The sequence below is a fragment of the Epinephelus lanceolatus genome, chromosome 21 (genome assembly GCF_041903045.1).
Source record: "Epinephelus lanceolatus isolate andai-2023 chromosome 21, ASM4190304v1, whole genome shotgun sequence".
Lineage (NCBI taxonomy): Eukaryota > Metazoa > Chordata > Actinopteri > Perciformes > Serranidae > Epinephelus > Epinephelus lanceolatus.
This window is the reverse complement of record NC_135754.1, coordinates 39,113,102-39,128,655: the sequence shown is the minus strand read 5'-3', so window position 1 is coordinate 39,128,655 and position 15,554 is coordinate 39,113,102. Positions and strand designations below refer to the sequence as shown.

Here is a 15,554-nt window from a genome sequence, read left to right as displayed (position 1 = left end):
AGCACTTTTGTAAAGACAAACAAAGTGTCTCAGTAAATGTAAACAGGAAATAGCCAACAGTTTTCTGTACCTTCCTCCTCTTTCTGGCCTGCGGGTGATTCTGTCCGTCCTGAGCTTTCCCCAGCAGGTCTGGAAACACCAGGGGTTTGAGTGAACGTGAGCGCGGGGTTCTGGGATAGCGGAAAGGGTCCATCATCCGGAAGTCTCTTCCATAGCGCACGGTGCAGAGAGAGCGTGAGCGTAGGCGCCCCGCTGAGTGCAGGCTGTTAACACCAATCATGTCTCAGAGACAACAGTGCACAGAACTGAAGTCCAAAAAACACTGGACATTCAAAACCTGCCCAAACAATTCAGTCGTTAAAGTCCTGCAGCAGAAAACAAGTCAATCCAAAGAGGTAAAGCGTGAAATGATGGTCTGATCTGGATGCAGTCTGGTGGACGCTGATGTGCCAACAGACAGCTGGAAGTGAATTCAGCTGTTACAGAAAGCAGCCGGTGATCAGTGGAGACTGCGGAGGGAGGCAACACATCATCAGGCTGTTGTCAGCGGCTATCAGCGGGCATCAAACCCCAACAGTCTCACCCCTGAGCATCTTGATCAACACCCACCAAGCAACACCGGGGCGTCCACATGACGCTGAATTATTGATAAGGCAGCCATGTATTATACATGTGCAAAAACGACTCCTTTGCTGCACCTCAAGGCAGCGAGACTTTCTTCTGCAGGTGGCAGTAAATCCAGCACTTTTCTTCCGATGTGAGCACTCAGGCCGCTCTGTGAAGTTTGTGGGGAATAAACTGTGTGATTTCTCCGGGTGAGTGAACACTCTCTACGTGCCCTCAGCACCATACGAGTCTCTGCCAAGTTACCCAAAGGTGACACCTGTCCAGCTGCCACCTTTTAGCGAAAGCCAATGACAGCACGCTGCAGAGCTGAATCCTTGAACCTGCGCTCACACAGAGGGACCCTGACACCCTCACAGATGGTACGAAACACTGGCAGAGGTGTGAACGAACAGCCAGCATGAAACAGATGGGTGTAAAATGCAGAAACCAAGAGGCAAAAAACACACACAGGCGTACAGTGAGCTCTCTATGCCCATACGAACACAAACACACAGTTGGGCTAAAAATGCACACACAATAGAGGGAGATGCAGAGGGGTGGGAGGGAGGCACAGCCGCCTTCGGACTTCAGAGCAGGGAATCCAAAGAGCACGTTCGATTTCGTCACAAGCCCAAAAATATAAATTAAATAGAAGAAAATAAGAGCTGGACGTAGAAGAATCAGAGCTGATCTGATTCCTGTTGCTCCCACTGTAAAATGGACACCATCAGTTTTACAGTCACAGAGCTGATGTTAGATTATCTTCCTCCGGCTGTCTGTCCATGTGTGGAGGTCCGCTGTCATTGTGTACCCCTCCTCTGTGATCCACTTCTCTCTGTCAATATTTTCTCTCACACTCTCTTTGGTTTCAGTCTCTTCCCATCATCGTACGCTCGGCGGGTGTGGGTGTTTGAGGGGGAAAATGCTGCTCTCCTGCTGCTGCTGGTGTCTTTCATGCCCTCCTCGTCTTTGTGTGTGTGGATGGTTTATCTATCTGTTGCAATCTTTACGTCCAATCTGGCGCTTGTCTTTCTTCTCTTCTCCCTGCTGCTGCCTCGGCGGAGGAGGAGGAGGTGGAGGAGAGGAGAAGAGAGGAGAGGAGAGGAGAGGAGCGCTGGCTGCCTGAGTCGCAGAGCAAAAGAAAAGCTGTAGGGACGGTGCTCTCCCTCTCTCTGCCTCCCTCTGCCTTCGCTTCGTCAATGCGTACCTCCCTCCCTCCTTCTCTCAGTCATCGCCAGCAAATCACAGTCTGCCTCTTCCACACACACACACACACACACACACACACATACGCAGACGAGGTTACACACATGCACGCTTTTTTAAAAATATACTCGCAGTGGCAAATTAGCATTCAGTGGTGGTCTTGTAAGAGAGACTGGTGAGGTGAAGGAAGGAACAAACACAGACTTGGCAGCACAGGGACAGTGTGAAAAGGTGTGTACGGCCAGGTGTGTGTAATCATAACCACTATGAATTAAAGGAACAGTTCAACATTTTGGGAAGACGATATGAAGGTGTGGTTAGCCTAGTTTCACATACAGACTGTCTGACTCTGTCTGCTATGTAAAAACACACCTACCTACACCTCAAGCTCACTAATTAATATGCTACATCTTGTTTTGTTTCACTATCACACTGATAGAAATATAATAATGAGCGGTTACAGAAGGAGTTCAATGCTTAGAAAATGTCTTGTCTGCACTGACGCTGCTGGGTTTGCCGACCCTTTAATCATTAAGCTTCAGAGGTACTGGTATCGTGTATTTTTGAATTTGGACGCCTCCGTGCTCAGTCCTTATGCTAAAGGTGCGGACACACCAAACAGACATCAAAGAACTAGCGGTGACGAAAGCCAACTGTTGCATCGTCTACGTCGCCTCACGTCGCCCTGTGTCAGTTGCATTTGAACACACTACACGGACTACATCCGACGGCCAAGTAGCACGTACGTTCTGCGCCTGCGTGAGAGAGAGCGGAGTGAGAGAGTGGTACATCCTGTCAGCCGAGGGGTTTCCTATCTGTGCAGCCGAGCACCGCAGCACCTCCACGGACTATTACATCCAGACGGTCCCGGTGTTTCCTCCTCAGGCTCCACTTCACTCAGCTGCCCGATAAACCCGCTGCTTCTTCCCACTTTAACCTGAATAACAAACCAGGGCTCGGTGCTCCGGTTGGATCCAAACGGAGAGCCGGGGCTAGCTCAGAGACTAGCGGAGGCTAACTGGCTGTGCTTCCCTCCGGTCACGCTGCGGCTAACGCTCCGCTAGCCGCTCCCAGCTAGCTCCGGTTTGTTATTCAGGTTGAAGTGTGAAGAAGCAGCGGGTCTGTGGGGCAGCTGAGTGAAGTGGAGCCTGAGGAGGAAGCACCGGTTAGCCCCGGTTTCACTACAGGCAGATTCACTCGCTACGGCCGTCAGCTTGGTGTTTTAGGGCCTTAACGTCTGCTAGACGTGTCCTGAACGTGCATTAAGTAATTATGTTTGGCTCCACCTGGGGGCTGCAGAAGCAACCTAACAGCTGCCTATTTGACACATTTCTTGGAGTCTCTGTCTACGTGATGAATGTAAGTTTATTATCAATCAATCATTTGTCACATTAAGTCATGCAAGCAGTGCTGGTACGCGTCCTGCATCCGTGATGCATTAAAATCTGAAAGGACACAGTAATCTCACTATCAGTGTGTCCCAGGGAGGCAGTAATATTTTCCCCAATCACTGCGCTGTGAACATAAAAACCATGTTGAAATCATTGCGTGACTACGTCCAGGGGACATGCCATGTTTTTCTCTTCCCTGATAACGCTGCATTGTGATAATGTGATTGTGCCGCTGATACATATTGTATTCACTCATGTCGATGACGACCTGATAATGTTTTACTGTCCAGTGGACGCGCTGTGTGTGTGTGTGTGTGTGTGTGTGTTTTGGTAAAAGATTATAAGCTGCGGCCGCCTTTTTCTTCAGGTAAATCTCATATGTGGCGTGCAAGAAGATGAGATCCTGTTTTGTAAGTAAAAGAAAACAAAAATACTTCTCAGAAAGAAACACAATTGATTTCTCAAAATGTTAAACTATCAAATTTATACAGTGGCTTATTTAAGTTCTTTATGGATTTCACAGTGATGTCACATTTAATTTAGGTCTCCTTAATTCTCAGTAGATGACTTTGGTGTTCTCTAAACTCAAACTCAACCTTTTGTTGCCTCTTGTTTCATCGCAGGCTGCAGCTCTCTCACTGTGTTTCCAGATGCTTCAGGTAATCCATGGCTCCTGGTTGGGGATTGATTTGACTGATTGATTTTTTGGTGCAGTTGTTTCTGTTGTTTTACAAATAAAATCCATCACAGACTCCATAAATTCATTGATGCTATCGGCAATCCTGACAGTGGTGTCCTGGAACGCACTCCAGACTCAGATTGGCTCCATCTCTCGTGTCACTGAGGTCATGCATATTAACAAGATGGACAAATGATTGCTCCTCCAGAACGCCGGCTGTGACAAGGCTCTGCAGCCACTTCTGGGTGCGTGTAGCAGTGAAGCATAGTGTTTATTACCCTTGTGGCAAGAATGAATGGGCTTATAGCAGGATGCCTGTTCAGGAGAAAGATCCACACGATCAGGACTGCAGCCCGCGTTTGATTCCGCCACACTTGCCATGGTGCTTCCAATTTCTTGTCCATGTGGTCAGGATTACAGCTATCGTCTATCTTCTCCATCTTCTCCTCAATGTTTACTGACGTTTACGTGTAAAAACCTCATCCTGATAAGCGACCCGCAGCCACGCCGGCCAACACCAACCACAAAAAGCACCATCAACTCTTATATAATAGACATGAGGGCACAAAATTACGTTTTGTTTTGGTCTCCACCAACTCCTGACTAAAATATCTGGCTCTTGAGCTGCTAAATTCTCTGCTATGTTCACCAGTTATTGTCTATCTGTCTGTCTGTTGTTTGGTGCTGAGCAGGAAGTGTACTGTGAGATTTATCAGGGATTTTTCACAAGACTGAATCAAAACACTGAAGTTGCTGGCCAAAACACAGAGCACAAAGATGCTGAAATGCTGAGGTAAGTGTGGTGGTAATTCACAACAGTGACTACTTTCATCTTTCATGACGCCGTGTGATTCGTTAATATAAATATAATGACTATAGCCGATTAAATGCACAGGTATGAGTGTTATACAAATATTCTCGTCTGAAATTAGTGGTATTCCTTTAAATTTTCTACACAGAACCATAATTAATCAACCATATTCACACTTTTCCTTTCACCTTGCTCGAATGCCTCTGATGATTAGTGTATTAGTGATTTATCGCTCCCCTAAAAGCCTCACAATAATTAGCAATATGCCAACACACACTACTTTATCACAGCAGGAAGATTTATGGCATTTTTAAGTGATTATGAATGTTAAAACCCACATTTTTTTTTCTACATTCGGTGAAACTATTCCTGCTCAAAATCAAATTTAAAAAGCAACCACACATAACCTCTGCAGTGAAATGCAAACGAGAACACTTTGGTGCCATAAAGCTGACACGTTGCCAGATCGTCAAATTCCTCTCGATGATTAGGACTAAAACCTCACCGTCATAAAAGTGAAAGCAGGACAGAAGAAGGAGGTGATGGAGAGAACTGAGCGTCTGACAGAAAGCTCTGCTTGATGAATGAAGGAGTTGTTTCCCCCAGAGAAATCTCTCAAATAGAATTACTGACTTGAGAGTGAGTAACAATGTGAGCTACAGGACTGTGACCGGACATTTAATGACTGTGTCAATCACAGACCGCAGGGCATCGATCCCACTGATTTTTACGTCCATAATCAAAACAAACCTAAAGACTCAGTTTCACGAGGTCGTCTTAAATGTAACCTTCACCATTTTACGATTAAGTGATTTTAAGACTTTGAACGTCTTCATCAAGTGAAAAACAGTGTCAGTATTAAAGCTGGGGTAGGCAGTTTTATTTGACATCATAATGACCTCTGAGTGTACCATGACTCAACAGAAATAAATGTTGATTGACTGACTGATTGATAATATTAATGTGTTGCATTTTACTGCTATAGTTGTTTAAGGTTGTGCTCATTTTAACTCCTTTATATCCTGTTGGGTAGTTTAATCCACAGCAATGCATCATGGTCTACAAGATCATCATATGTTTGGATGTCCTGTGAGATCACATATCTCTAAAACGTTTTCATGGTGTCAAAAAAAACGATCTCACTCCAAAGTTGTTGAATTCTGACACCGATGGAACAAGCCGTCCTTTAACGTTGGCATGATACACTGACGGTCGCCGTTATAGTTTAATGGTGGCCGGCAGCGTCAGGAGGAAACGTGGCGGGACAAGAACGAAAGTTATGGCGGCCAAAGTCTGAGTGGGGCGGGTGGGGGTAGTGGTGGAAGGGTCCAACATCCATCAACTGTCACCCATGAGAATGGTGTCCGCTGTGAGATTATAAAGCCAAACCCTGTTCTGTTTTCCTAAACCAAACCGTGTGTGTTGTTGAAGGAAAAAAACACCAATTCTCTGTGTTCTACCGACGCAGTGAGTTTATTTGAAAGAGACTGTTTTTAAATGGTTAATTTCCTGTGAAAGAAGACAATGCATGTAACAGGCAGAATCTGACATGGCATCCCAGAACATCAACGACCAACACACCCAGGGTACCTTGCACCTTGAATCTGGACGTGACTACACGTCTATATGTGAGAATGTGTTGGAAAAACAGCTGTTTTCAGCTTTGCTTTTTCCACCTGATCCAACAGGGTTTTTAACCTCTCTACCTCCGCCAGGACGCCGACATCCTCGCTCCCCCCCCCTCCTCTGTTAAATGGTATCTCCCAGACGCACTACGTCATCAAACCATGTGATGTTTGGTATTGCTGGATTCAGGAAGCTCTCGACTTTTCAAAAATAACATCGTTTTTCTTTTATTTATTATGTATTTGGCACCAGAGCAGCCTAAACACACAAAGTCCAAAATCGCGATGAGTGGTGACAAGTCATGTCATGCTGTTTTTCGACGGGAAAAGTTAAAGGATTACTTGCGATCTTATGTGGAGCTGTTAGCGGGTACTTAGCTGGTTTATAAAAGGAAAGAGTCTCACTCCTACCACTATTTTTGGCTGAGATATACCGTCTAGAAAGTGGGATCATAACTTTCACGTTTCATATGGCTTTATTTGGTGATATTTTATGGTGTTTCTGTGTCATAAACAACATCAGCTATCATAATCACACCTGATTTCAATAAGGTACAATGTTTGAAGCTGGCTGAGTGTTGTTTGATCACTGATAGTACTGTTTTGAAGCAGAGTGACCGGCTTGTCATTTGGAGCTCCGCCTGGATCTTTTCATGGTAAAAACACTGTAGAATGGTCATACTTTGAGCAGTCTTCTTCAAATTTGAAACAAGTGTTCATTGATAGTGTGCCTACAGCCCCACAGTGTCATTTACCTGCTCAGATGAAGCCACAGACAGTTATTCATCCTGAAACATGTTTTTTATTTTATTTTAGGCAAAATCTTCAACTTTTTACTGACTTCAGAGGCCCATTACTCTGTCTCTGTGTCACCTAGAGTGTTTCTGACACTTTCACAAAAAACTTCAGGGAGTTTTCTTTCTGGCAAGACCTCATGCATGCATGTAGTCAGAGCGGTTCAGAAGCTACAGACATTTTAATTTGGGTATGTCATTTTAGGCGTTTTTGCTACAAAATGGGGGTGGAGAACAGTTTATTTATCTTAAGGAGGAGTTTCCACAGCACATACAGGAACACTTCATCCATCAGTTTATCACAAACATTCAACATCAGCACATCTGGAGATACGTGGTTTTCACTGGACAGGAAGGGTTAAGTACCTAAAGCTGTCAGATGAAAGTAGTGCAATAGTAAGTACAGTTTTGACCTCTGAGATGTGGTGAGGTACGAGTATAAAGAAGCATAAAATTTTAAGTACAGGTACCTCAAATTTGCCCTCAGGTACAGTACTTAAGTAAATGTATTCAATTACATTTCAACACTGGATGAAATGGGATCTATTCTCAGCCCTCAGACTTTATTTCCTCTTCTGTTGCTGTTGTTTTTAAGACTTAATGCGCCTAAACCTTTCTGTAATGAACTGCACCTGTGAATGTTTGAATCCAATCGACAGCCTCATGCTGTAGCTCCTCCAGCTCCTGGTCTGTATTTTATGTCCTCTGCTAAATTTAAAACGTTATAATAAAACTTTAATGGGTGCTGTGACAGAATAAGAAAAAAGGAGTTCCTCCCTCATGACCAGTGTCAGTTTTTTGACATGCAGCATCAGGATGGACACGTTGGCGAGCTGTGACTCTACCGGGAGGGAAGAGAAAGGAACATCAGTGAGCCTGGGGGGACGTGAAGCGAACGTCTGACTCTAAAACCCAAAACAAGCAGCATCAAGATGACAGCCTGTTACAGGAGGAGGTAAAAACTTCAGTGTTAGTTTCTGTCAGTGTCTGTCTGTCCTCTTCCTCCCTTACGCTATGTGGGCAGCAGCAGCAGCAGCAGCAGCAGCAGCTTGTGGCTTCAATCCCAAGAAAACCATCAAGGTGCCTCCGAGCAAAGCACTTAACCTGGATTACTCCGACAAAGCTGCAGCTGACTGCACAACAAACAACTGCTGTTTACCAAAAGCCAACTCAAACGATAGTAAAAAAGCCAAATGAATCAGTCCGTGTGTTTCCTTCTGCCCTCGATCAGTTTCCCTGCTGCTGTCAGTCTCTCCATCCCTCTCAATATTTCACATATTGAGAGGGAGCTCGGGGAGAGGCAGAGAGTATCCACAGCCGCACGTCTCTGCTGACCTCAGCAGCTGTCTCTTCTTCACATGCTGTCTTCCTCTTTCACTACGTCTCTCTGCCCCTTCCCTTTAAACTGCACTACGTGTCTTTGCTTTTTGTTTTCATAGTAAAATGTGTGAGATTTGTATCTGAGGCCACATTTTGCTGCAGCCATGAGGTGTTTGTGTTTCAGATAGCAGAGTAACAGTCCTGAGCTGTTTGGTACAGGATGTTCAGTTTGGTATGCGACCTGTGTTTGGTACACTCTGTGTCTCAAACAGTCAAAATAGTCTATTTGTGTTACTGCTCACAAGCACCAAACAAAAACTCTGGAGTGCCAGTTTTACCCTCAAAGTTTTGACATCACACTAGTGTCTGTCTGTCAGTTATGGCATGCTAGTCAATATCAATGGACAACGATTTGTGTTTAACTGTATGACATCATTGTTCAGCCTAAGCTGGGTATATCTGTGGAAACACTTCAAACATGTCATGTACGACGACATCATGCAAATGTGTCACAAGACCAAACCAGACTGGGAGGCGAGTCCTTCTCCCCTCAGCCTTCAGGCAGCCTCACACTGCAGCTTCTAGGAAGAGATCCATTTGAAGTGTTTTTCAAAAAATTCAAAAGCGGAAGTTATGGGTTCTTGAGGCAAATGTGTTCCTCATGAGGAGAGGCATCTCTGTGCAAAGTTTCATGTCTCTACGACATACGGGGCATGAGATATGCCCATTCAAAGTTTGACATTTCAATGGGTTGCTATAGCGCCCCCCTTTGGCCAATTGATGTAATATTGCTTCATTGGCATCCTCCCATGACCCTCTACCACTGTGCCAAATTTCACATGGATTGACCAAGTCAGTGAGGAGAAAAACGTGGAACACACACACACACACACAGAGTTTTCCTCATTATATAGTAAGATATATTTATTTTACCATCACTGTGTTCAGTAATATACATATTCAGCATTATTTATTACTTTTATTATCTATATTTTGTTTTTTCCTGTTATTTCCTCAGTCCTTATCCTCTCATCTTTTTTATTAGCTACACACACACACACACACATATAGGCCTACATGAGTGCACTAAGTACAGTAGCAACAACTACTTAGTATATCTATAACAACAAAAACAGTACTGCACCTGATACAGTATACATATATAAATATAAATATATAACATATATATATATCCCTCAAACTCCCAGGCCGCTGGTAGAGGACTCGAGCTTGAGGAGGACACACCACCGCCCCCATGGGCATAAGAGGAGTGTATAAACTTTTATTTCTAAAAATAGCTCAAACTGTTCTCTTAAAAACTGGGCACTGTAGTTTTTATCAAACAAACAAAAGGAAACAGTGCATTTGATGGGGACTATTTTCAGCAGCGGATTAATCCACATTTGGTGCTCTAGTATCTGTGACAGCAGGACAGTGTGTGTGGGACTGAGTCAAAATAAACTACAGTGTGTGTGTTCATGGTAATGAAGGAACATGTCACCCAGTGTGTCAGTGTGGCTCACTGATGTGTTTTGGGACAACAGTGGAGCTCTCTGGCACAGAGGCAGAAGATATATCATGACACCAACGCCTGTATTGTTGTGTATTTAAGTGATATTTGCTCTGTGTGCACAGTGAATATGTAAATCAGTAACAATCTGAGAAACAGTAGCATCTGTCTTTGGTTCCTGTCCCTCCTCAGACATGACCTGCTTGTCTCTGCCCAGGCTGGCGAGGCCATCAAGCTCTGGCACCGACGCTCCTGTGCACATTTCAGACACATCCGTGGCTGCTGCCAGATCGACAGCAGCAACACGTTCACAAATGATTTCTTCTCCTTCATTTACAAAAACAAATAAGTCATCCGTCTTTTCCCTCGCCATCGATGCTGCCACGCAATCGATAACATCACTGCGCCTAATTACTGTGTGAAGGGCGCTGTTCAGGCGTCTTGATTGAGCTGTGCAACATTTTCATTTCAGCAGAATTTGTTCTCCTGCTTTAATGCGGCTGGTAACCTACTTCAGTGCATCATTAGCTCCCACTTCAAGCTTTAAGCCCTGAGCAGTGCTGAAGAGAGGGAGGGAGTGCAAAGGAGTTCAAACCTATGCATCTCTGAGACTCACAATAAAGGAGGAAAGTTTCCTCCAAAGCACCAGCTTGGGCCGCAGCCAGAGCCTCACACTCTGCAGGGAGCTGCAGCAGCTCCACAGCATCTATGTCTCCCATGCAGCCTGCTGTAAAGGAGCGTGAAGTGGTTATGAAGGCTTAGCAGCTTTGGGACCACAAGTCTTAATAATTTCTTTTAGTGGCTGCTGCCTAACAGTGAGCCACTCACCACTTATGGACACATTGAGTCCAAATACTGCAGTGCTGCAAAAACAGCTGACAGTCTTTGACAGAAATGAGTAAGTGAATAAATAAACAACAACTGGACGAATCACAGCACAATATGTCTTCTGCTTCACACACTTACACTCACAAAAAAGCTCTGGCTCATTTTTAGGGGTTTCAGTCAAATTCCTGAATAAATAATTAAGTTTCTTTAAAAATAAACACACTTATTTTCTTCCTGGTGGAGCTCTGGATGAGGAGCCTGACACCACTCTCTTATCTGTTGGTTCAATATGAAGCCACAGCCAGTGGATGCTTAGCTTAGCTTAGCTTAGCTTAGCACAAAGACTGGAAACAAAGGGGAACAGCTAGCCTGGCTCTGTCCAAAGGTAACAGCCTACATGCTACGCACCAACACCACCAAAGTTTTCTAATTAGCATGTTATATCCTGTTTGTTTAATGCACCGTGTTATGGCCCGTTATGCTGGACTGTTCCCGGCTCTGAGCAGCCATTTCTGATGGTTGCCTGGCAACTGCTCAGAGCCAAGAAAGAGTTCGGCACAAAATGAACCATAAAACACTGAATCGTTTTGTAGCGGTTAAATAAACAGATAAAGGTGCAGCAGCAGCAGCTCAGGTTTGATTCTGACCCACGATCCTTTGCTGCATCTTGTCCCCTCTCTTCCTCCTCTGTCTTCAGCTGTTCTGTCTGATGAAGGCAATAAAGACCCCAAAATAATATTAAATGTGCAACAGCTGCACCCTGAGACAAACCCAGTTAAACTTTTTGAACGCAGCGGCACGCACCACATGTCATGTGATGAGGAACAACCAATCACAACCTCAGATATCTTTCCCTTCTGTAAATATCAGTCTGATAAACACAGAGAAATTGATCATGTTAGTGCAGGGCTACACAGAGCGTCACATTTACGACGATAAGCCTACACACTTAGAAACAGCTCCTGGAAGAAGATCAGCTCTGCTCTCAGGATTTCAGGTGTAGGCTATGATACGGTGCTTGTTAAGGTTGCTTAGCAACCTCAGAAACAACCTGCTGCCGCGCTCTTGAAAGCTGGCTCAAAAAAAGCACAAAGTAGCGCCCAGTGTTCGACCTTGTGTTTTCCAGGCGGTTAATGACGCGGCATGTGTATGGGCCGTAAAGCAGATTTACACCTGGGTCAAATGGCAGTTTTCCTGGAAATCGATTCTTCTTCACTGCTCTAAAACTGTAGCTTGTTGTGTACTGTTTAAGAGCAGTGAAGAAGAATCGATTTCTGGTAAACAGTGTATTATTAAATTGATTAGTTCATTTTGTCTTCTTTTTAGAATTGTTCAGTATTTTCTTATCTTCAGACAAACAGTGTAGGAGATGTTTCTTTCACCTGCTTGACAGTTTCGACTGTGACTCCAGTCTTCCTCAGAAGTGTTTATCAGCTGACCGGCCCAACAGACCTGTCAGAGTCTGTCGGGCCAGTCACGCCCCCCGCCGTTGGATGGTCTCTGGAGGAGGGAATCCCATGTGTGCGAGACGGTGTATGCCCCCCTTGTCCCGGTTAGTGGTGCCACTCGCCCGCTTCCTGATTTCAATTGCCTCTTTTATCAGACATCAGAGACCAATAAATTCAAACACTGGATAAAAGAGGCAATCGAAATCAGGAAGCGGGAGAGCGGCACCATCAACCGGGACCTGTCTTTTACCTGTCAAGCAGGTAAAAGAAACATCTCCTACACTTTTTTGTCTGAAGATAAGAAAATATTGAACAAAAGTATTATTAACCTTATTCATTTAAATTTCAAACTGGAAAGTCTTAAAAGTAAAAAGGAAGCGTGCACAGTATGCAAAGCTTTAACTTTGAGGAGTTGCATTAGCGTTGCCTCCGACTTCATCCAGTGCCTGCATCAGTATTTTTGCTCATTAAGATGTAATTTCTTGTGGTGTCATCGCTTTACATCCCTTAAATCTGTACTACCCAAACTAAACGGCTATGAAAGTCAATAAATCACAATGACTGATAAACAGTACAAGAGACATGACGAGCTGTGACACCTTGTCAGTTTATCAGATTGTCCAAACCGCTTTTTTGGGAGGTAAAATTAAAAGTGCACAAACAGCAGAGGTTGTTAATAATTACTGCACAGTAATTCAGAGTGGAAAAAGAAGCTGTGATGGATGTTTGCAACTGAAACATTGGGTAATAATTTCACCATTCACCTTTGTTTTCGCTTCCAAATATGTCTGGGTAACCTGGAGGTTTGTCTAACCAGACTTTTCTCTCCCTATCTGACTTCCTCTTTTACAATTAACTTGGTTTGTATAATGTCATTAGAGAATAAGACCCAAGTTGTAATAAACCAGAGTTACACTGGGTCTCTGATAATCTCATAATCTTTATCTGAATCCAAGTAGATTATCACACACAAGGAATTTGCTTTGGTGTTTTGGTGCATGAATAAAATAGAAATAAAAGCAAATGATGATAGAACAGAAAAAATAACAATAAATATATGAAAATACTACGATATCACATACAGGAGTATACTGTGCATATAATAGGTTTATGATTGAGAATGATGATGATGATGATGTTGACTGGCCTGTGTGAGCAGCCTGTCACATCTATGTTGAGTGATCGTCTGGTGTGTGTAACTGCGGAGGAAATATCCTCTGGAGTGCATTAACATAGTTTATTGCCTCGTTATGAAACCTGGAACGAGAACACGCTGATTGAGACAAACAAGCATCTCGACTCTGATGGACATGTGCTGTATGTTCACTCACTGGATGTGCTGCATGTTCACTCACTGGACGTGCTGCATGTTCACTCACTGGACGTGCTGCATGTTCACTCACTGGACGTGCTGCATGTTCACTCACTGGACGTGCTGCATGTTCACTCACTGGACGTGCTGCATGTTCACTCACTGGACGTGCTGCATGTTCACTCACTGGACGTGCTGCATGTTCACTCACTGGACGTGCTGCATGTTCACTCACTGGACGTGCTGCATGTTCACTCACTGGACGTGCTGCATGTTCACTCACTGGACGTGCTGCATGTTCACTCACTGGATGTGCTGCATGTTCACTCACTGGACGTGCTGCATGTTCACTCACTGGACGTGCTGCATGTTCACTCACTGGACGTGCTGCATGTTCACTCACTGGATGTGCTGCATGTTCACTCACTGGATGTGCTGCATGTTCACTCACTGGACGTGCTGCATGTTCACTCACTGGATGTGCTGCATGTTCACTCACTGGACGTGCTGCATGTTCACTCACTGGACGTGCTGCATGTTCACTCACTGGATGTGCTGCATGTTCACTCACTGGACGTGCTGCATGTTCACTCACTGGACGTGCTGCATGTTCACTCACTGGATGTGCTGCATGTTCACTCACTGGATGTGCTTTGTTATTTGTTGCCTGTTTTCAATGGTCCACTGCTTGGTAGCTGTCTGAGAGTCATGCCATCCATCATGTGATGACATAATCAGCTCTACGTCACTTTAGAAATGTTGATATGATACATATGAAATGTACAAATGTGACATATCTGTACTTTGCAGAGACATCAACATTTCTTCTATGACTGGGCTGCAAATAAAGCAAAGGTGACAAAGTGCGATGAAAACAGACTCAGTGATGAAGCGTGTAAATGTCCACTGAACATTGAGTGTGAAGCGATGAGAAGACTCTGACCTTCCTCACATGACAAAAAGAAGTAATGTCATATTTCCATCATGTTATCCACATCATTTTTGTTCATCTGAGGTTTGACTGGAGCTCTTTTAAAAACAACATCTCATCTCATCTTCTTCTACAGTGGTTTATTTGCACCTGACTGGACTGTTAGCACCACCAACTGTTTATCTCACTGCACCACCTCCAAATATTCACATATATGAGTGTATTAGATGTAAACACACATTAATTTATAGATTTTTCTGCCATGTTTCTGGAAATTTGTTTAAAATTTGTGATAAATTGGATTGAAACCAAAACTCACAGCGCCACTCTCTGTTGAGACCATGGACTTTACGCAGACTGAGCCATGTTGACTGTCATCTCCTTTACATTTGGTCAAACACTGCTCATCTCCTCTTTAATTATCTGTGTAATTCTTCTGTCATCATAAAGGTAAAAATGCAATAAAAGAGTCTTAAAACACCAAGTCTTTCTGGGTGTTACGTCAAGTACAAGAGAGGGTTTTGAAGCCAAAGCTTGACACACTCAGTTCAGGAGATTGTTTCATTTCCCTCCTCTATTGTGGTGGTAATGGGAAACATATCACCAGGTTTAATCACAAAGAAGCCGAACTGGTGAGAAAGAGAGGGAATAATTGAGAGAGGGGGAGAATTAGTGGCAATTGAGATGATGAGTTTTTGAGGAAAAAGCATTAAAAAAAAAAACACAAGGAAAGAGAGGACATAAAATAAGAAAGGAAGTTAGTGCTGATGAGAGAGGGAGGGCAGTGTACCTGAGGGAGAGAGGTGGCAGGAGGTGTCGTGGGGATGCAAAGCCCCTCTCGTTATTTTCCAGTCCACCAGGCAGCTGATTTCTGTTTTAGCTACAGGGCTCAGCAGTGTCTCCTGTCCCTCAGAGCAAAGCTTCCACATATGGCGCAGTCTTAAATAATCACATTGCACTGTGCGTTATGATGGATGAAGCGCACGTTAATGCAGAGCTGTGACTTTGATCCAACTCTGAATAAAAGCAGACCTCAGTGACTGCCTGACATGCACCATTAAATGTGTATAACTCTGCTCCTGTGTTACTTTAT

At 44.1% G+C, this 15,554-nt stretch overlaps 1 protein-coding gene across 4 annotated transcripts in view; it reads right to left on the bottom strand.

Annotated features, from left to right (window-relative positions):
- The window catches only part of LOC117247048 (PH and SEC7 domain-containing protein 1-like), a 124,856-nt gene that overhangs the window by 42,742 nt on the left and 66,560 nt on the right, over positions 1 to 15,554 (bottom strand). Inside the window, exon 1 of one of the 4 annotated variants that reach the window (XM_078163546.1) lies at positions 71 to 1,793. The exons of the other annotated variants lie outside the window; for them this stretch is intronic. Within the exon in view, the coding sequence (XP_078019672.1) occupies positions 71 to 280 (210 nt within the window). The 5' untranslated portion in view covers positions 281 to 1,793. Of the gene's footprint in view, positions 1 to 70; positions 1,794 to 15,554 lie in introns of those variants that run through there. 4 annotated transcript variants of the gene reach the window in all.